The sequence below is a fragment of the Amphibalanus amphitrite genome, unplaced genomic scaffold, assembly GCF_019059575.1.
Source record: "Amphibalanus amphitrite isolate SeventyFive unplaced genomic scaffold, NRLGWU_Aamphi_draft 001004F_arrow, whole genome shotgun sequence".
NCBI classification, from domain to species: Eukaryota; Metazoa; Arthropoda; class Thecostraca; order Balanomorpha; family Balanidae; genus Amphibalanus; species Amphibalanus amphitrite.
The window spans coordinates 242,856-264,318 of NW_024882498.1; the positions used below are offsets into that span (position 1 = coordinate 242,856).

Here is a 21,463-nt window from a genome sequence, read left to right on the forward strand (position 1 = left end):
GTCATCTAGGTACCATACATCTTACTCTGACCGGGGGCCAAGTTCGAGAGGAACCAGGAAGTCGGCGGCCAGCGGCACGACACCATCCTTTCCCTCTCGATGGGCCACGTGCAGAGTAGTCGCAGCGCGCCGCGAGTACGTACGCTACACTCGTGGACTTTCTCTGGGAGTGTTCGTTAAAAACGGTGCGCGCCGGCCGAGCCCGCTGCTGTGTGGTGCCGGCGCGGCTAGGGGACAGGTGCACAGTGACGACCGTCGGGCAGCGACGAGCGAGCAGCGACGGTAGCGACGCGACGGAACGCGGGACAGGCAGAGGGCAGGAGGGAGACGGAGGGGCAGCGAACTTTGAGCACAGGTGCGTAAAACTGCAAGCACGTTTTTTTAGCAATAGTGGCTCGAATAAGTCTCGTGTGTGTGGAGGGGGGGGGGGGAGGGCAATGTGTGTGAGGAGGGGGAGGGGGTATGGGAGCTCTGTGGAGACCTGGACAATTGAATTATCATTATGCATGTGCAGCTCGCGCCCTGCTGGGATAAAATCGCCTTTGCGCCTTTGTCCATACCTACTATTCGCCTCGCCGGGCGGTTATTTTTAAATATACACGTCCCGGCGCTGAAGGATGGTTCCTATATTCCTCTCGCCTTTTCGCTCTTAATTAGGCTAGAACTTCGGGAAAAAACAAAGTTGTGCACTGTGCAGAGTTTCTAGTCATAGAGAATAATACCCAAGTTTTAGGTCGCAGGCCAACTGGTGAACGTCAGAGAATAGACTCAGGATAATGACAATAAGAATAACAATAATGATAGTAAGAATAATAATAATATTAATAATAATATTAATGATAATAACAATATTGATAATAATAATAATAACAATTATAATAAGAATGATAAAAAATAATTATAATGATAATGATAATAATGATAATAATAATAATTGCGTAGCAACAATTTTAGCACAGTTGCGCTTGCCACGTCCAGCCGTGTCTATGTAGTGATTACGGAGCAAGCGAAGCGAGCGGAGTCTTATACGTAGAATAACGGAACCTGAGTATGAGCGGCCGGCCGGTCGTGGTCACGCTTTTGCAACGCTTATATCTCAGCAACAACTTGACCGATTTTCATGCGGTAATTTTTGTAGGGTAGCTTCATTCCTTCTACCAAGTATGGGACTATTCCCGATGCATGTAGGTGACCCCTTATGCACGTGCCACATGCAAAACGAAGAGGTGTCAGGTTTGCAACAATTGCAATGTCTCGTTAACTAGTTGGCATGTAGGAAGGCACTTGGCACCCACTAGGCAACGCATATCCATGTGCCACAGTCAGGGTGCTGCTGCACGTGCGCACGTGCAGGGGTCGATTGCAGATCTCGAGAACGGTTGAAGCGATTGAGCTTGACATTTGGTACACTCGGGGGCAGATTGATGTTCCACAACTCTTTATCCACCGGGTTCCTATGGCTCAGCATTGGCAGCAGCCGCCTGGTACCGGTAGACTGTGCCGCTTCACTTTCTTGTCAAGCGGCACAGCCTACCCACACCGTATGCCACCGGTCTGGGTCGGTGGCTGGAAGGCGATGTGGGCCGCCTGTGACGTCAGCGCAGCGGTGAGGGCCGAGCCTGGAGGCATGGCTCGGGTCGGGGCGGCGCGGCGGCTGGCGAGGGCTGGGGAGTGAGGTGGGGTGGGAGCACGGACCATCGCGCGGCTCAGCGAGTGTAGTTAACTTTCGCGTCTCAAGGCGCCAATTATTCTACCTAACAATTGTGCTAAAGCGGTTGTTAAAATGTCCTATCCCCAAGACAGCGCCTATCATCATACTTGCCATGCACATTACGACACACTTAAACGTGGCATTGGGACAGCCGATAGAATTTATATCACACGTGCATCGAGTTGCGGAGCTACATTGTTTTTAACAGATAAGTATTAAGGCCTTGATTGAGCTCATTGGTGTCTATTATTTCGCACAGCAATCGTCCAGAGACGTGGGAACTGGGGTTTTTGGATACCGCGGCGTCCCAACTTTAAACAACTCTATCTGTTCCTCTAATGTGTGGTCGCAGCCACCAATAGCAAACCGTTCCATCTAACAAACAAACCGTTCCATCTAGCAAACCGTTAGGAACAAATAAGTCGCGCACCTGGGACGGTTCGAACCGGGTTTCTCCAACCGGTCACCCTACGACGCTAGCGTGTATCCACTGAGCTGCCGAAACCAGCGACCACCCACTGCGGTCAAATGCGATCAAATGTCACAATACTGTCTTTGGCGGTCAGCGGGTCAATGTCATTTTGTTTTGTGCAGACGAGGACCATTCTCGGTAGCTCAGTGGATGAACGCTCGTGTCGTGAATTGGCCGGTGGGAGAAGCCCGGTTCGAACCCCCCTGAGTGGCCGACTTTTTGGCTCCTAGTTGGAACGGTTTGCTATTGGGGCTGCGACCACATATTAGAGCAACAGTAATAATCGCTTTAAAGTGGGGCGTTGACTGCGGCACTACTCATAACCCCCAGCTCCCACGTCTCTGGACGATTGCTGTGCGAAATAATAGACACCAATCTGCTCAATCAAGGCCTTAATACTAATATGTTATACAAAATATAGCTCCGCACCTCGATGCACGAGTGACATAAGTTCTATCGGCTGTCCCATTGCCACGCTTAAGTGTGTCGTAATGTGCATTGCAAGTATTATGATAGGCGCTGTCTTGGGGATAGGACATTTTAACAACCGCTTTAGCACAATTGTTAGGTAGAATAATTGGCGCCTTGAGACGCGAAAGTTAACTACACTCGCTGAGCCGCGCGATGGTCTGTGCTCCCACCCCACCTCACTCCCCAGCCCTCGCCAGCCGCCGCGCCGCCCCGACCCGAGCCGTGCCTCCGGGCTCGGCCCTCACCGCTGCGCTGACGTCACAGGCGGCCCACATCACCTTCCAGCCACCGACCCAGACCGGTGTCATACGGGTGGGTAGGCTGTGCCGCTTGACAAGTAAGTGAAGCGGCACAGTCTACCGGTACCAGGCGGCGGCTGCCAATGCTGAGCCATAGGAACCCGGTGGATAAAGAGTTGTAGAACATCAATCTGCCCCCGAGTGTACATGGCTAGGGACCGGTTAGTAGGGTGCCGTGCAAAAGTCAGTTGGGATCCATTTTGCAGGTGCACACGTGCAGGGTGCCGCTTTCATATCTCGAGAACGGCTGGGCCGATTGCGCTCAAATTTGGCACATCGCTAGAGCCGGTTCGTAGGGTGCAGTTGCACTGTGCACAAGTTAGATGGAGGTACTCCTCGCAATTTCGCACATGCAAGACCCACCTTCTCGCTCGCTCCGTTAGTCGCCCCAAAAGGCGTTTTACTGGTATATGTTTATCATGTAGTCCTTATTTTCTCCAATGGACTTGTGGCGAGGTCACGTGACTGATCTGGCTTGAAAAATCTGAGGTTACAAGTTGTATGGAATTGGATGCCTCTGTTCTCCTTCCTGTCTTTCTATTGGACATTTTTTTTACACTGAGAGCGTTGCAAGTCTGCCACATCTTTATATCATGCAAAGGTTCACGTATATCGATATGGGTTAGTGCTCTGACCGGACATGAAAATGCGGTTAGTGCCAAAATATCCGGTTTTATGAGAAAACCAGTCATTATGCTGGCTGAAATCAGACTTGTATGTACTACAACCAGGCCTCTATCTGCGACGCGTTTCCAGCTATCGTAAAAAAATATTCCAGGTAGGAGATAGCTACAACCCCTCATCCTCTCAGCCGATATCATTCTTGTCACACCACATTATTCAATTATACATCCCCTCCACGTGGAGGAAAGACAGGGAAACTTTTTTTTTGGAAGTGAACTGGATAAAATCAGAGGTCGGCGAATGGAACATCAGGCGGTAGCGGGCTGTCGAGGCTGCCTGCCCTTGACGCAGAGGCATTGTTTAGACAGAGATTGTTTAGTTCGTGAACCTATTGCCATGAACCTATTGCCGGCCTTTGTAGACATAAGCTGAACAGACTCACTTGCCATCCTCACTGTGGTGGGTCGAACTGCATGGCTCGTTTCAAGCGAGTGCTCTGTTTCTGGCAACTGGTTGAACTTTAGTCATCAGGGAAGACAGATGCTGCTGAGGTGCAATATTTTGCCAGTATGTATAGTCGGTCGCCACGTGACAATTTAGTGCCACTTATGTTTGAACAGCTTCGTAGGTAGTTCATCACTCCTGATAAAAAACATCAAACCCGAACTTTACCCCGTTGAATCTTCCTTGCTTGTCCAATATTCGTGTCCTTAACCCTCGCCGGCACAGGCCATTTTGCGTCCTTCGACGGCACAAGGGGAGGGGGGGGGGGCTTGGTACGACCACCCCTCGCGTTCGGCCCCTGATCGAGCTAGAGCTTCGCGGAAGAAAACGAGCGTGTTGCCTGTCACGAGAGGAAGCCGATGATACCCAACTTTAAGGTCCTAGATCATCAGTTGATCTTCCAGGTCAGGTCAATCACCCAAAAGTCGGGAAAATCGGGCCATGTTAGTAGAACGTCCTAAAGTGTGGCTGATATGGGTTTTTCGGGGAGCTGATCACGAATATCATACTGGTTTTCATCACAGATGATGTCTTTATGCATTTAGGCCAGGTCGGGTCAGGTCAGGTCAGGTCAACCAGTAGGGGTCCTGCCGGGTATTCGTAGTACGTGTCAACCGCCTTTGACAGCTTCGTAACATGTTACGAAGGCACCAACACTACTTCGTAAATATTCAAATGGTTGCTAAATTCGAATTCAGTTCCAAAAACTAGCCTAGAAACATGTAAGACTCGAAAAAGTGAACCGAGGTCATCACAGGTCAATGACCTGACCTGACCTTCAGGTGACCTTGACATCCATCCTAATGCAAGGGAGCAACATCAAATCACATGTTTGAACGCTTCAAACCACGGAAAGACTGCGGCTAATGCGAGCCGACATGCGCCGAATCGTGATTCTGGCCAAACATGGTCTCAGAAAATATTTCTGGTCACAGGGCAAGGGTCATTTGAGTCAGGGTCATAACCCGCGCACCGACGGGGGTCTGCGCCAACTTAGTACCGACGGGGGGGCGGATGACCGCCCCCCCCCCTGAGATCTCGAGAACGAAGCAAGATAGCGACAAGCGGTAAACGGCATCGGATACGCACGGTCAAGATCTACAATTTTTACAAAGGTCATTTTCAGGTCAGGTCAAAGATGACGTCACAGGGGTCGAAAAAGTCAAAATGGCGGCGCTAAATATGGATAGAGTTTTTCTCGAATAACTTTCGAATTAGTCAAGATAGGAACAAACTAAGGGCATCATCGTGATCCTCTCGTCAATCCGCATCGAATGATATATATGTTGACCTCGAAAGGTCAAGGTCAAAGGTTGACCTCAGGTCACGTGACCTCGAGGTCATCATGTATATCATTCGATGCGTCTTGACGAGCTGAACACAATGAGACCATCCACGCGTCTGTATCTTGTTCCTGTACGGAGTTATTGGCCAAAAACCTTTGGTGACCTTTGATGACGTCACATGACCTCACAGCTGCCCAACAGCAAAACAGACCTCAAGGTAGTGAAGGTTGATCGTATATGAAGTCATGTATGGACGTATGGTATATGGGGCCATTCCGACCCGTTTTAGTGGTAAAAACAGGGAGTTGATTTTTCCCCCATTGACTTATAATGGGGAGGTCGCGAAATTGACCTGACCTTAGGTCACCGATATCAAAATTCCGAGATATACAAATTGTAGCTACTAATGACCTAATAACATCCTGCGACTTTCAAAGGCCTCCGACATCTGCTGTAGCTCTGGCACGGTGACAAAGTTGCAAAAAAGTGACTTGAGGTTGGGTCATTCAAAGTGACCTGGTGACCTGACCTTGAAAGGTAGGAGGTTCAAACTTGCACACCATGTGTAAAATTGATAAGGGAATAGTCGTACCAAATTTCGCGGCGCTACGCGCCGCGGTTTTCCCGCTATTCGCGAAAAACCTCAGGGGGGGCGGATATCCGCCCCCCCCCGTCGGTGCGCGGGATAAGATTTTAAGGGTAGGTGTAAAATGAATCAACATGAGAGAATTGAAAGTTTCGTCGCGATCGGCCGCTTGTTACGCGAGTTATTTGCGAACATTCTTAGGGCGGGGTTGCATCAACCCCCTGTGCCGGCGAGGGTTAAGACTCCTTACGATGGAGCACTACCCACCCATGCACTAACCATTCTAGATCTACTCGTAACTTTAATTGAAGTCACCACGTTACTGTTGTTCCCACGGTTAATTAAATTCCATGCGTAAGGTGATTACATACAGAAGTTAAATCATCACCAAGGGGTATCGCTTCTTCCAGGTTTCTCGATTACAAAATTGACCCATCTCAATGTCCCACGCACGTCGCAAATTAATTCATAAACTGCTAGCATCGCTACAGTAAACGTCAAATAAAAAGTAACCGTAGAAAAAGTAACTGCAAACTGTAGAAAAGAACAAACTCAAGCGTCGTTCACCATGGACCCAGAACAAATGCTCTCAAAATACTTGCAATAAATGCTTTCATACAATCTTTTACTTGCTTTGCGAATAAACATACCTACATATACTTGCTTCCTCATGGAACGTCATGATTGAACCAGATAGCTATATGTCGGTCGGTATGTGTGGCAGGTAGCACACAGACTCAGAAAGTGCACTGGGAGCTTAGCAGCCTCTTTCCCCCAACAGACGCATGAGTTTGCGCATACGAGTAGCTTCTGGCCCTGTAAGTGTATGAATTTCGTCCTCTCCTTCCCTGTCCCGTGACCCGGGGGAGCTCGGCTGCCCCGTCGCGTCGCCCGCCGGCTGAGCGACCTTTCACCCCCGCCTCAGCAGCACCGTCGGCCACTTTCCTCGGACACGCGCAGCCAGGGCGCGCTCGGCAAAAACGTGCTCGCTTTTGGCTTCTTTTGCACGGTTGGTCAGGTCTTTCACCGTCCATTAGCCCATGGCGCCCAGGTTCGACAGGTGAAGTATCTCCGGCGGAGATAGGGAGGCACTATTGTGAAATACGGCGCCAGATGTTTGGACGCTGGAAAACCAGCGGCGAGATAGATGATCAGTTGCATAACACGGCTTTGGGAGGTATTCATCTGAAGGAGATGTAGATAGTCATCGGCAATTACCTGAGTCGTGAGCAGCTTCCTGTACTTTCACAAAACCACTAGACAGTGCACTTCATGAGTGGGCTTCCTGCCAAATCTCTCACAATCATTTCGCTCTGCCCTGATCCCGTCATGAATTCGGATAGCCCAATTGAACAGCTACATTGCAAACAACAGTGCTCATCTCATGCAAAGGAGTGGAGTAGCGGTGTAGAACGGGTATCCATTGCGTGGTGCAATGTTTTCGCTTCCTGAACGTGACATCAACAACTGGGTAACCGGATGCTGGATGCTCTGCTGCGCTCGTGAGCGATGGTAGGTGCATTTTAGCTGTGAAACTTATACAGCCATATCGCAAGCAATAAGGGAAAGGCAAACAACCATTAATGCGAACCAGAAACTCACAAGTTCTGCAACATGACGCCTACCTACCTGAATGTTAACAGGGTTAAGTAAAGCTGCTTTCCCTCTAGGTATGTAGCTTTATGGTAGAAATAGCACGTGCGTACTCTGATGTTATAAGCATTAAGCCTGCTTATATAGACATAGCCACATATTAAAAATTAGTACACACCAATCCGACTATATCGTACAGACGATATAAATGGATATAACAATCGAGAACCGGTCGTACCACTCTGCCACACTGGACGCTGGCCTGTTACCGACGTTCTCTATTCGTCCCCAACGTTGCTAATGCGCCGTCGCTGCAGTACTACCGGCCTGTTGGACATCACCTCACGCCCCTCCCCTCCCTTCCAGAGGTGGCCGCGCCGCGCCGGGCCGTCCGTCCGCCATGAGTCGCGCCGCGCTGTGTCTTCTGGTGCCGCTGCTGGTGCTACTGCTGACCGGTCAGCCGGCGGCCGGCGCCGGCAGCTCGCCCGCTGATGACCTGCTGCTGACGCTGCTGAGGGCGCGCGGCCGCCAGGGGCGCGCCCAGCGACTCGGCCAGCCGGGCCAGCAGCTGCTGGGGGACGGCGAGCGCCGGCTGCTGGACGCGCTGGTCGCCGAGCACACCGAGGGCGAGCAGAGAGCCTACGGCTCCGTCACCAGCAAGGTAGGTGCCCAATCTCAGTCCGTAACTAGCTCAGATCCGGTAAACACCAACCCAAGCTCAGCCCATAGCTAACTGAGATCTGGGAGAGTTGGGATCGAAATTAAATTCGCACAGCACAAAAACCATTGCCGATGAATGAGTAGGCTGACATAACAACACAAGAGTCGTTGAAACTATGTTGACATCCAAAAAGGAAACCATGCGACCAAAGCTAGCACACCGCAATGATTTTTGTTGTTGCCGCCCAGCAGCCAAATAGCATACAAAATGGCACCAAACGGTTCGAAGGCCGAGTCTAACTTTCCCAGCAGGCAGCAGCGATTTGTTCTGCTGGCCTATCTTGGTTCTAAAACCGTGCGCTGGATAGCCTGCAAATGCATTTGCACTGCCACCCCGGATTATGAGGTATCTGTGTGCAATAATCGACGAAGTTTCAGTTACCTAAAATGTTTGGTCAGATAGAAATCCGATGGAATGTTGCAGACTGTAATTTACATTCTGTTTAATGCGGGACTAACACCGGATAAGTGTTGAACCAATCAGTAAAAAGTGGTAATATTCTCTTGCATGTTTACACCAAATAACCCTTTATACTTTCCGCGTGTTAATGTTTCGCATCTTGGTCGGAACGCCTATAGATTGCACATTTGTCGGGCTCATTTACGCTTTCAGACATTATACACGCTTTCTGGTTCGGGTGAGTGACGGCGTGAGCCCCCGGCTGCATGCAGCCAGGCGGTAAGATGACGATCATTTCCGTGGTTGCACACATCATCTTTCACCGCAGCGACTCGACTCTAAAAATACGTGACGACACGCTGGCGTGCCCGTCACTTAATCACAGCCCTGTGCATGATATGTGGGTGGGCGTGAGAAGGAACGATATGACATCGCGGCGGCGGGCGCGTGGTGAAGGGACGCTTATTCACTTGGTAGAAGGGCTGGGGCGACCGCAGAGGTCGAGGTCACGTAATTGGGCGGCGTCGCTGATCTACTCCGAGCTCAGCTCGTCTTAACAGGGTTGTGCTGGACTCAAAAAAATGTGCCGACTCGACTCATCATTCAACTTCAAAAAGCCCTGACTCAACTCTGACTCAAACAAGGAACTGATTTTTTCCCTTGACTCGACTCATGACTCAAGCGGCTCGATGAAAATATGAGTCGACTCAAACTTGACTCAAATTATTTGTTGAGCCAAGTGAGTTGACTCAAAATTGACTCAAGTTGTTGAGCGGGGGAGGTGAAAAAAATCTGGCAGCAAAGCCAGGGCTAAGAATATATATATATATATATATATATATATATATATATATATATATATATATATATATATATATATATATATATATATATATATATATATATATATATATATATATATATATATATATATATATATATATATATATATATATATATATATATATATATATATATATATTGTTTCTGGAAAGTTGAGTCAGCTGACTCGTGTTTTTAAATGTTTGACTCAACTCAATTTTAAAAAGCTATTTTGCTGACTCAACTCTGACTCAACTCAACGCCTTAATATTTTTGTCCGACTCAACTCTGACTCAACTCAACAGCTCAACATTTTATCCGACTCGACTCAAATCTGACTCATTTGAGTCAGAGTTGAGTCAAATTTCTGACTCGACTCATGAGTCGAGCACAACCCTGCGTCTTAACTCCTCCGGTACTTCGATGAGCTACTCACAATGAGGACGGCTATTGCTGACCGGAATTGGCAGTGGCAGGGGCGGGGCTGACCGACCATGACGGCCAAATAATGTGGCTATGTATCCCCACCAGAGCACAGTGCACGGAGGCGGTGCTCGCTGTCAGTCTGAGCACTGTGCACGGTGCAGGAGCTCCACCATGACGTCAGGCTGACGATTATCAACCTGCAGTTTGCACACTTGAGCATGTTAAACCGGGTTAAGTGTTTAATGAATCTTACAGCAACCCAACGGTCAATCAATATGACGTGAGCTGTAATTACAATGATGCTTACATTTGTAGGTACCTGCCACCACCTGTAATAATCCATCGCTGCTGTAGTTTTTGTTTCCATTTATAAATTTATGAAATTTCAATCGACAAACCCTATATAGCTTGACGTTGTCGGTCATGCATCAAATCGCAATGTCGGCCTTTCTCCATTTAAATGGTGCAGCTCACCGAAAACGCTCCACTTGCACTTTTCCTCTTCTTCGTTGAAACGTCTCTCAGCTCTCCATCTCCTCTCTCTCCGTGAGTTCAATCACGGCCGTGATAGAATGGCTACTAACGGCTTATAGTTATCCTATCTGAGGACAGTTCGGTCTTGATTACAAACATACCTTGTTCACGGTAGCCGTCACGACCGGCTGACACGACTAACGCCACCACTGACCGCCGCTGTTCCGGTGTGCTACTGTTACAGATCCCGTTCCGGCAGTGGATTTACGAGTCAGGCCAGTTCCTGCCGACGTGCGCGCCACAGCAGGTCAGTACCCATACCGGCGGCACGCGGCACGCGCCGCGCCGCGCCGCACCACGCCGCCAAGGTGACGTAACAACGCGCGCACAATGCACCCGTGACCAGCGGTGCGCCGCGCTTTCCCTTTCCGCAACAAAACGTTTTTGTGCACGTCATGGTGTCACTGGGCCATAATGAAAGTGCTTACCGTAAAGAGGCGGCCTGGCTGCGTGGCGGATTGGCTGCGAGTGTGCTGACGACTGCACCGTGGAGGGAGCTAAGAACCGGAAGAGCGCGATTGAGCTCGACGTTTGATTCACGTCACGTTTGTGACGGGGTTATGGCGGAAGCTGAGCCGAGCGGCGTCTTACAATCGCTATAAATAGGCTGAGTGTAACTATTTCAGAAGCTGTTGCAGCGTGCCCATTGCCCGTGCCTGCAGGTTCCCAGTAAGCCCGGCAGCAACTGCCAGTTTAGGGCCATTGTGGCGCAGTCATGGCTCGTTACTGTCGAGCGTGCCCAGGGCGAGTGTGACTAACCACATGATGTGCATTGTGGAACACTCCATCACCAGCCAGTTACCGGTGTCGTAACATGATGAACACACGGTGCGGAAGTCAATCACACTTAGCTTTATTGTGCCCATCCCGGTGGACAAAATCACGGCTACCAGATCCGCGCGGTGGTTTGTTAGCCGGTTTGGTAAACAGTCTCCAACTTACGCCTCAGATGCATTGTCGTATATAAGTCTCCTATTTCGATGTTTTCTGCCTCTCGTGCGGTGTGCAGCGGGCCTGGGACCAGCATCAGTGTTTATGTTTATGTTTGTGCCCAGGTTTGCAACACGGTGTACCCGCGTCGGCAGCAGACTATCCCACAGTGTTTGTGTTTGTGTTTGTGCCTCAGGTTTGCAGTACGGCGTACCCGCGGCTCCAGAGGACCAACCCTCAGTGCGTCTGCCCTCGCGACTCGCCCCGCTGCAGCCCACTGCTGACTGCAGACGACGGGCATACCGTGCCGCTGGTCACCGACCAGTCGCTGGGGGTAAGAACCACACACTAGAAACCACAGAGGAGCACACTGCGCCACCGGTCACCGACCAGTCGCTGGGGGTAAGGAACCACACACCAGAAACCACAGAGGAGCACACTGTGCCACCGGTCACCGACCAGTTGCTGGGGGTAAGGAACCACACACCAGAAACCACAGAGGAGCACACTGTGCCACCGGTCACCGACCAGTCGCTGGGGGTAAGGAACCACACACCAGGAACCACAGAGGAGCACACTGTGCCACCGGTCACCGACCAGTCGCTGGGGGTAAGGAACCACACACCAGAAACCCCAGAGGAGCACACTGTGCCGCTGGTCACCGACCAGTCGCTGGGGGTAAGGAACCACACACCAGAAACCACAGAGGAGCACACTGTGCCACCGGTCACCGACCAGTCGCTGGGGGTAAGGAACCACACACCAGAAACCACAGAGGAGCACACTGTGCCACCGGTCACCGACCAGTCGCTGGGGGTAAGGAACCACACACCAGAAACCACAGAGGAGCACACTGCGCCACCGGTCACCGACCAGTCGCTGGGGGTAAGGAACCACACACCAGAAACCACAGAGGAGCACACTGTGCCACCGGTCACCGACCAGTCGCTGGGGGTAAGGAACCACACTTTAGAAACCCCAGAGGAGCACACTGTGCCGCTGGTCACCGACCAGTCGCTGGGGGTAAGGAACCACACACCAGAAACCACAGAGGAGCACACTGTGCCGCTGGTCACCGACCAGTCGCTGGGGGTAAGGAACCACACACCAGAAACCCCAGAGGAGCACACTGTGCCGCTGGTCACCGACCAGTCGCTGGGGGTAAGGAACCACACACCAGAAACCCCAGAGGAGCACACTGTGCCGCTGGTCACCGACCAGTCGCTGGGGGTAAGGAACCACACACCAGAAACTACAGAGGAGCACACTGCGCCACCGGTCACCGACCAGTCGCTGGGGGTAAGGAACCACACACCAGAAACCACAGAGGAGCACACTGTGCCGCTGGTCACCGACCAGTCGCTGGGGGTAAGGAACCACACACCAGAAACCCCAGAGGAGCACACTGTGCCGCTGGTCACCGACCAGTCGCTGGGGGTAAGGAACCACACACCAGAAACCACAGAGGAGCACACTGCGCCACCGGTCACCGACCAGTCGCTGGGGGTAAGGAACCACACACCAGAAACCACAGAGGAGCACACTGCGCCACCGGTCACCGACCAGTCGCTGGGGGTAAGGAACCACACACCAGAAACCACAGAGGAGCACACTGCGCCACCGGTCACCGACCAGTCGCTGGGGGTAAGGAACCACACGACGGAAACCACAGAGTAACACACGGTGCCGCCGTGTGGGTTACCGTCCACTCACTGTAGCGAGTGATAACCACAGACGGCCTCAGCTGCAACAGAGCTGGGATAGGGAGCCACAAACGTTCACTTCCCACGTGCGTCTCTTGTTACCGTCGCTGCCCACTCGCTCTGGGTCAGGGGCCTGCTGACCACCCTCACACCTCGCTATCGGCCGGTCACAGTGTCACCGTCGACCCCGACCCCGCGCCGACCACCTGTCAGGGTGACACCGGCGGCTGTTTACGGGGGAAACGGTGCCGACGATTGGGTCCGCGGCTCTCCGCTGGCTCCGCTGGGGACCCGCTGACCCTGCAGTTCGAGGGTCAGCGGGTGCTGATCGTTGGGGTAGGAGCTGCCAGCGCGTCCTCACTGGCCATCTGATATAGCCGAGAAATACGTTGAAGTACTGACAGCTGAAGTGTTGGCGTGGGAGACATCTGAGACATTGGAGATCATCTAACCAAATTACCGTTCATCTTGCTGTCATTAGTAAGCAAGGATTATTTTGCAATTTAACATATTCTACGAAGCATGTTGGGTAGCGCAATTTTATTTCTTTTCTTATTCATCCCGGTCAAATTCACCTTACACAAATTAAGACCCACTCGATAATGTTCGGATGGTCCACACTCCACGTCCACACTATCGCAACTATCGACAGCCTACCTACACTATTCTTACCCAAGCTTTCCGCATTATTGCGCGGAGCCTGAGCACACTAATTATTGCATGTCATCCACGATGTTCAATACATTTACACATTTATGTAATGTACCTTTATAAACTATCAAATAATTGCGAGCAAAACAAGTACCAAATTGTTGCTTTGCTACCTCCATTGCTTAAGTCCTATCGAGACTGAAGTGCGCCAGTCTGAATTTCATATTTTCAGACGATACAATTCTGATAACGTGAGGTGTCCATTAGCCAGGACTAGCGAAGCCTGCAGGGTCGCTGTGTAAGTCGTCAGTTGAGCTCCCGTGTCTCTCGACTCTACCATCCGGACCTGCGCCAGGCACGGAGCCGCGGAGAGAGGGAGGGGAATGGAGAGAGGGGACGGAGGGAGGGAGCGATACAGAGAGAGGGACGGAGAGAGGCAGAGGGATGGGGTGGGTGGTTATGGGTCAGTGGGCTGCGGCTTTAGCGCAGCACCCGACACGGTCGCCCGCAGATGGTATCACAGCAGCCGCCGCAGCCGCCGGCCACAGTGACTGCTGTCCAGCTGATCAGCTGAGACCCGAGTGCACGCCACTCCCACACATGGGATGTTGTCAGCACCTCGATCCAGCTGTACGCGTATACCCTGTATTTACATATCTGGGTACAGTGCAGCAGCATGGCATCCCGGGAGTTTGTTATTTGTCGCTAATTTATCGTCTTTTTCTGGAGCCTTTTTTTCATCCGTGCATAGCACGTATATATGCTCTCCGACTGGCTCTGTATTGAACTCAGCGATCTACATCAACACCTGGAGGCAAACAGCGAACAGCGTGTCCTTTCGACATCAACTGGCATGATCAATTGCTAAGCCCTGGATGAAGATATACGCGCGCGTAGGTTGACAAACGTCACAGCCGATACCACTCGTATTGATAGACAAGCGAGCCTTGTACTTTGAAACGGACGCAATCCAACACTTACGGACTTACCACGCATTCAAATGACCATCGATATCACTACTTTAGCATGAGTCAAAGCTGTCACGACTGAATGTGAATGACGGCTTTTCGATATTGACAATTCACCATATCTCAATGTGTTTTCAGGCCCTCACTTCTGTGAAGACTTGCGAATCGAACGACGAGATTCGAGAGTGTTCTGGGGACGACTGGGCACTGCTGGCGGTGCAGAACACCCGCTCGGGAAAGTCAAACTTCCTGGTCATCTGCCGGTGCCCCGCTGACGGCTCTCTGGGTCAGTATAGTTAAATACTGCTGTATACTGTGACTGCTCCCTGGGTCAGTGCATACTGCTGTACTGTCTGTATATGACGGCTCTCTGGTTCAGTATATGACGTCTCTCTCTGGGTCTCGGGGTCAGTATCTTCTGCTACATAGCATTTTGTGCACCAACAGCTATCCTGTGGATAGTGGCCCAGCCGACGTGAAGCAGGGGTGATATACCGCCAGTTTGGCCTCTCTGTCCATATACAGGCATTCACGTTGTCGCATTTTGCATTAAATCAGGTTTAGGGTATAGCCTCAATCACAACACATCTCTCCTGTTCCTGCCCCGGGCTGTGCTTTTAGCTGGTCGACCATCAGCGGCAGCTAGCTCAGTAGGCATTTTTCGAAGAACGGCATGCCATATATCTGTACCTACTACATATCTGCCACCGATTCAGGTCCATAACCCAAGCAGAATATATGTACAATCTAGCTACCTCCCAAACATATTACGGAGGATGTTCTTTGGCTGCCTGTCAGCTTGTCTGTGGAACGCGACAGCCGATCTTCTTGTGTTGGCTTACGTGTACCCGGAAAATGTGCACTTATCGAATGGTCTGCGCCAGAGCGTTATATGCTGGAAGCATTCACCGCGCTACCTGTGCGTCATTCGTTGGTTATATGGCCGCTGTCGCGTCACGTGGCATGGAGGTATGATACTCCATTAGTGATCGCCCGTGAGCGGGGTGTAGTCCTGTAACGGAGCCGTCAGAAGATCCAAATGGAACGATGCCGTGCTCTGTTGTGTGGCTGCTGTTGTGAATGTTGTGTGTGTTGATGCTATGTTCCACGCGGACTGGCGGTATGCCAGAGGCACAGCAGACACATGCTTAGTATCGGCTTAGTGAATATGCGGAGAGCATTATTAGGCTTTCTTGATTTGAGAGATCCTTTCTAGCCGTTCTTTTGCTTTGGGACGAATTAAGTGAAGAAAAGTGTTTGGGACAATGAAACTGTAAAAGCACGTTCCCGCCACGCATTCGTCCAACAATCACTGGCTGCCTCTCTCCCTTGCCTGTGTCCCCCGGATAGACATCTCTCTCCCCCTGTATTGTCAGATGGTCCTCTGCAACACCAGATGCCCGCATATGCGCACGTGCCAACGGTCCGCGTCTACGGAATGCTGTGCAGACGAACCAAGCACCAATACCACCACTACCGCTACCGTAGAGGTGGGTGATGTCAACGAGTACCATCACTACTGCGACCGTAGAGGTGGGTAATGTCAACCAGTACCATCAATACTGCGACGGTAGAGGTGGGTAATGTCACCTCTCACCAGTAACGCTAGCACAGAGGTAGGTTGTACGCCATTAGTACCACAAATACCGCCACCGTAGAGGTGGGTAATGTCACCAGTAAGTACCACGACTACTGCTATCACAGAGGCCATTGTTGACAACCCCTTCCATAAAACCCCGCTCTTAACCCTGTCATTAATTTTCCCTATATCCGAAGGTCTGTTTATGTCATCGGCTGTAACGCTGCAACATCGCTGGATGATATTCACAGACTGTTGCCCTTTCTTGTCCCCCCGCACTATCAAAGATCTCCGCTATTATAGGTACCGTTTGATCATCAATTGCCAACATTTGTCGTTATCACTCTCTGGTTATCAGTCCACCTATTCACGTTACAGTTAACCCGGGGCTGCACATTGCCTCAATGCCACCCGCATACCACCCAGCCGGTCTCACGCCTCCCGCTTGCAGCAGCCTGAGCCACCTCTCCCACACCGATAATACCCACTCCTCCGAAAAACCCACCCCGTCCCGTCCCGTCCCGTCCCGTCCGGACTTCCTGGCCGGACCGTCGCGAGGGCGGGTTTTTCCGTCGGACCACCAGCCAAGTGCGGGTGTCTGCTCACTCAGCCCTGGTGACCCGCCCTGGGCCGGACCAGGGCCGGGCAGGACAGGGTGCCTGTGACCCCATCCGGAACTAATGGCGGGTTCGGCCGGCCGGCCGGCCGCGACCGTGACTTTCCCTCTCCGTGCCGGGAGCCCGGCTGCCGGCGCCGACCGGCCGGGTGATGGGAGCGTGTCAGAACGGTGATGTAACCAACCGGCGAGCTCTCTGCCTCCGTGGCCGTAGGCAAGGGCGGGATGCACAGGCCTAGAAAGGGACTGGTGTTGTGACCCGAGGCGCTTCGATCGTGTGCTGAATGTGACTATTGGTAACATTAGAAATTAGAATGCACAATGCAACATAATGCATCAGCCATCAACTGACCTCATTAATGGCCGTTTACAGTTAATCAGATTGGCGCTCGCCAATAAACTCCCCACCGTCCCACTCTGTGATGGATTTAGTCACGTGACATGTTAACGAGCCATCAGGCAAACCCGTCGACATCCGTATGTGTTCAGAAAGCATATGTGACACCCACCCGAGTCTAACAACGCCACCGGGTTCATCTCACCCGCTCCGATGATCCCACCCGGAGAGCGAGAGTCTCAGAGGTCGGTTCGGCCGAGCCGCTCTCGTCTGCGCGCCCGTAATCAGGTGACTAGTGTCGTCACGCCGTGACCCCAGCGTGACGCGTGACGCTCGGTTACAGGCGCGGCGCCGGGCGGCGACGAGTGAGGGAGCGCTGACGTCAGGCCGGACCGGCGGCGGCCATCGTTCGACTGCCGGGGGGTGACAGCGCTGAGGTCAACTATTCAGCACCTAACAGAGAGCCACTGACCGGTGCGAGCTCACCGCTGCCCTCAGTGACGTGTGGGTGATTGTGATTTGTGGAGTGTCACCATGTCGCCGCTCGTTAGCTGATCATGTCGTGATGTCACCGCGGCTTTATGACCTCTCCTGTTTGCCCGTTAGTGGCTGCTCGTGACGTGATATCGTGTGAACGATCGGAGCACACGCACGCATGCACACATAAGGGGTCGTATCTGTGTCAAAGGAGATACCAGTGGGCTTTCCATTGCAGCCGAGGGCACATTTCAGTGTCGTGAGCCTGGAACAGAGGCAGCGAATGGCAGATGAAGTTTCAGGATGACAAGTATCTCTGGGGACCCTCGGTCGGTCTCGTACGTGAAGTTACCGCGAACGTAGTCAGGAAGATGTTGTTGTTTATCTTGTTTCGTTGATGTTAAGATCCTAGTTGTTATGTTGTATAAACGAGTTAAGGTACAAGTTAACCTCACAAGTAAGAAAGAAAGTTACATTGTTTGGTGGTATATTGATTGTTGAAGGCAGTAGATAAAGCTGTTACTGGTTGCTATTGCACGAAGCGGTACACCTTTATTTTAGTCGTGTCTCGTCTGTTGAATTTTGTTGATATGTCGCACAACATATTACATAAAGGTACCTATCGTATAACTGCCCCACTGTTTGGTCAATATGTTATTTGTCTTACCATAATAAAAGTTTGTTGTTAATTGTAGATTTCGGTGCTCTTAATTTTCATTTCAATGATTGTAATGTGAATATAACTTTTCGAGACCAGCAATGTGATACCTAATAAAATGTACGAGAAAGGGATACGTTGAAAGGCATTAAAGGCCATGATTACTTATCCATCGTGGCGATGCCAGCCCGATAAAAGTCATCAATAGCGAGATAGAAAATATCGGTAATGGGGATAGGTATTTTAACAGCCAGTTCAGACATTACTATTCCAAGTAAGCTGTTTCTCTATGCATATGCAAGGCTATGCCATGACTAATGCTAAGGTCACGCCGGGAGGTTATGTTCTGAGTGAACCGCTTTAGTTTTGTAATTGTCTTGGTAAACGAACTCCTTAAGGTCACTTTGAGGGAACGTTCAGTAGTGCGTGCCAGCTCATCTGATTAATCAGCCTATGCCAATTCATGCTATTTTAGTAAGTCATGACCTGTTATTTATATTCATCGTTGGAGAGGAGACCGATAACATCAAGCTACCAAACTCAAATGACGCAATATATCTCATAGGCCCGCAGCAAAGATGTGCCAGCCACGTGAAGCATATTCATGTCCGACATCAGTTAGCAGCATCGTGAGCAGGGAAGGGTCATCATCACGTAATAAACCGTACACCATCACGATGGCCCACCTCCTCCTCCGGTACGGGCCCAAGTAGGTGAGTTAGCGGCCGTCGGGGACGGGACAGGGCCGCGGCACGGGTCCACGCTGCAGCCGATTGGCACGGCCATCTCTGGCAGCCTCTGCAGAGCGGTGCAGGGAGCCGCCCTCCCGGTGCTCCTGGCCGGCCGGAGATGACCTCGACACGACGTGACCTGGTTCCAGTCGGCCGGGCGGACGGACGGCAGGGTGGACCGATGATGACGGTGGACTAAGAGTGGACCAAAGGCGGACCAGCGTGGACCAAAAGTGGACCACAGGTGGACCGGGGTGGATCGGGGCTTGAATGAAAAGACGGGTGAATGAGGGTGCATTGAGCGTGAGCATGATTGCTACAGGGTTGACCCAAACGATCGATACCTACTCACACGTCACACATTATAGCCGACCGCACCTTGCTGGGGGCCCACGGATCTCTGCGTCTCGCTGAATGCTGCGCGGGGCGTTTGAGTAGCCTGCATCCCCCTCGTCTGACTCGGTTCCTGCGCTTTGTGCGACAAGTGATGCCCTAACGGTTTTGTAAGAGGACCAAAAATAAAGAAAGCCTAAAAGTTGATTTAATCCAGGTCACCGGGGCTCAAACTTTAGATCATCGATTCGAAGGTCAAATTTACTAATCTAATCAAATTTATTCGTTTTCTATCATAATCAATTGTTGAAACCTTCTGCAGTTCGCTCAGTCGATAGGTATAGTAATGGCGATTATAAAAGTTTCTGGAGTTAGATCGGTCGCTTGACACTACCTGGTTAACTGGCATAAAATGATTTGTATGTAGTACCTATATATTTTTACATGCTCAGCTAGTTAAAATGTATTATTACGTGCGAGAAAGCTGATGGCGCTTCACCACGATTTGTTTAGATGTTTGCCGAAAACGTAAAGAAAGGTGTAGGGAGGGGGGTTCAAACTTTGAACATCCCCGGCACTAGTCTGAGAAAGTCTTAGCAGGGCATTTAGTTCCGTAGTCCATGGGACCCCGCGCGGGGCTGGGGTCTCCAGTCGAACGCGCGGGGCTGGGGGGGGGGGGGTAAATTTTACTCCCCCTGTCATCTCCCGAACTAATGGTCCGATTTGGAAAACTCAAACGCCAATCGAAAGATCTCATCACGTACAACTAAAAACATGTACTTAATTTAAAGTTTGAGGTCAAGGTCAAGGCCAGGTCAAGGGTACAAATTGCAAGTTTCTACAGTATCGGCCTTGCACCGTAGTTGCCGAAGAATGGAGTCATGGACTGAGACTGATTGCCCAAAACGTGTTCTTAGGCTACCAAGACAATATTCGTTGCATACAATATCATTCAGAGGTCAAGGTCAAGGTCAGGTCACCAAAAACGAAATATAGAAAAGGGCATGTGCGACACATGTTTTATGGGTCATTTTATTAATGGAATTAAATAGGCACACTCAATAGGTGATATGGACCACATCTGGATGAATTTCAGTTCGAGGTCAGGTCAAGGTCAGGTCAAATGAGGCCAAATTTTGAAGTTGGTTGTTAAGGCCTAAATAGGTGTCTATCTGATGCAATTTTTCACGGCGAATCGAATGGTGCTATTTTAATTTCCGTACGAGGTCTTGAACTTCCAATTTTTTTTTATAAAAAAAAATTGTTTGTCGTGACGTCATAAAATTTTGAATAACTCCCACATTTTTGAACCGATTCTTCTAAAAATTGGTAGTTAGGTGCACATGGACCGATTTTCTGACATATATTCCGTTTTTTTTTTCGATACACGCAAAATTTTGTATTTTTTAATTATTTTCCCCAAAAATTCAGTATTTTTTAGAGAAAAAAAATTGGGCCAAAATCAAATTTTTTCAAAAAACCGAGATAGCAATTTGATAGACAAAGTAAAATCACGTATAACCTTTTTTGTTACATCTTGATTCCCTTGAAAATGAAGGTTTTAGCGGCGTTTGAATTTTTGCCGTTTTTGAGGCGAAAATGGCGAACATGATGTCACTAAAACGTCATTTTCTCAAAAAACTTCCAAAGGATTTCGCTCAAATTTTCAGGGAACGTGTTAAATTGATGTAAGAAAAGGTACTGAAAGTTTGGCGGCGCTGCGCGCCGCCGTTTTTGTGATATCTATTGAAAAATTCGCGAGGGGGGTAAAATTTACCCCCCAGCCCCGCGCGGGTTAAGCAATGGTATTTTAACATAAATCAACGCATTATAAAATGCTATTAGGTACCTACACTGCACCACAATGTACAATGTAACTTGCAATGAAAGAACTGTACCCAGTACTATGTACCGTCCGGCTGACTGGTTCGGAGGAGCGAGGCAGCCCTTACATCAGGCCCGCCAGCTGGCGGCGGCAGCGATAAGCTTTCTTTCATTCTTCTCACGCTAGTCCCGTCCGAGCTCCAACATC

General features: G+C 50.5%; 1 protein-coding gene across 1 annotated transcript; it reads left to right on the forward strand.

Moving 5' to 3' along the window:
- Window positions 1-110: 110 nt before the first annotated feature.
- On the forward strand, window positions 111-18,403 carry LOC122369078. The gene is made up of 7 exons (XM_043343481.1): window positions 111-355; window positions 7,913-8,207; window positions 10,633-10,695; window positions 11,575-11,712; window positions 14,839-14,986; window positions 16,077-16,190; window positions 17,576-18,403. The coding sequence occupies exons 2-7, from the start codon at window positions 7,947-7,949 to the stop codon at window positions 17,599-17,601; spliced, it is 750 nt and encodes a 249-aa protein (XP_043199416.1). The 5' UTR covers window positions 111-355; window positions 7,913-7,946; the 3' UTR covers window positions 17,602-18,403.
- The last annotated feature ends 3,060 nt before the right edge of the window (window positions 18,404-21,463 follow it).

Bases quoted from the DNA above. Each gene is read 5' to 3' on its own strand.
- LOC122369078 (XM_043343481.1), top strand. From the start codon at position 7,947: ATGAGTCGCGCCGCGCTGTGTCTTCTGGTGCCGCTGCTGGTGCTACTG. The intron at 8,208-10,632 runs GTAGGTGCCCAA...CTACTGTTACAG, and splicing joins ACGGCTCCGTCACCAGCAAG to ATCCCGTTCCGGCAGTGGAT. The intron at 11,713-14,838 runs GTAAGAACCACA...ATGTGTTTTCAG, and splicing joins TCACCGACCAGTCGCTGGGG to GCCCTCACTTCTGTGAAGAC.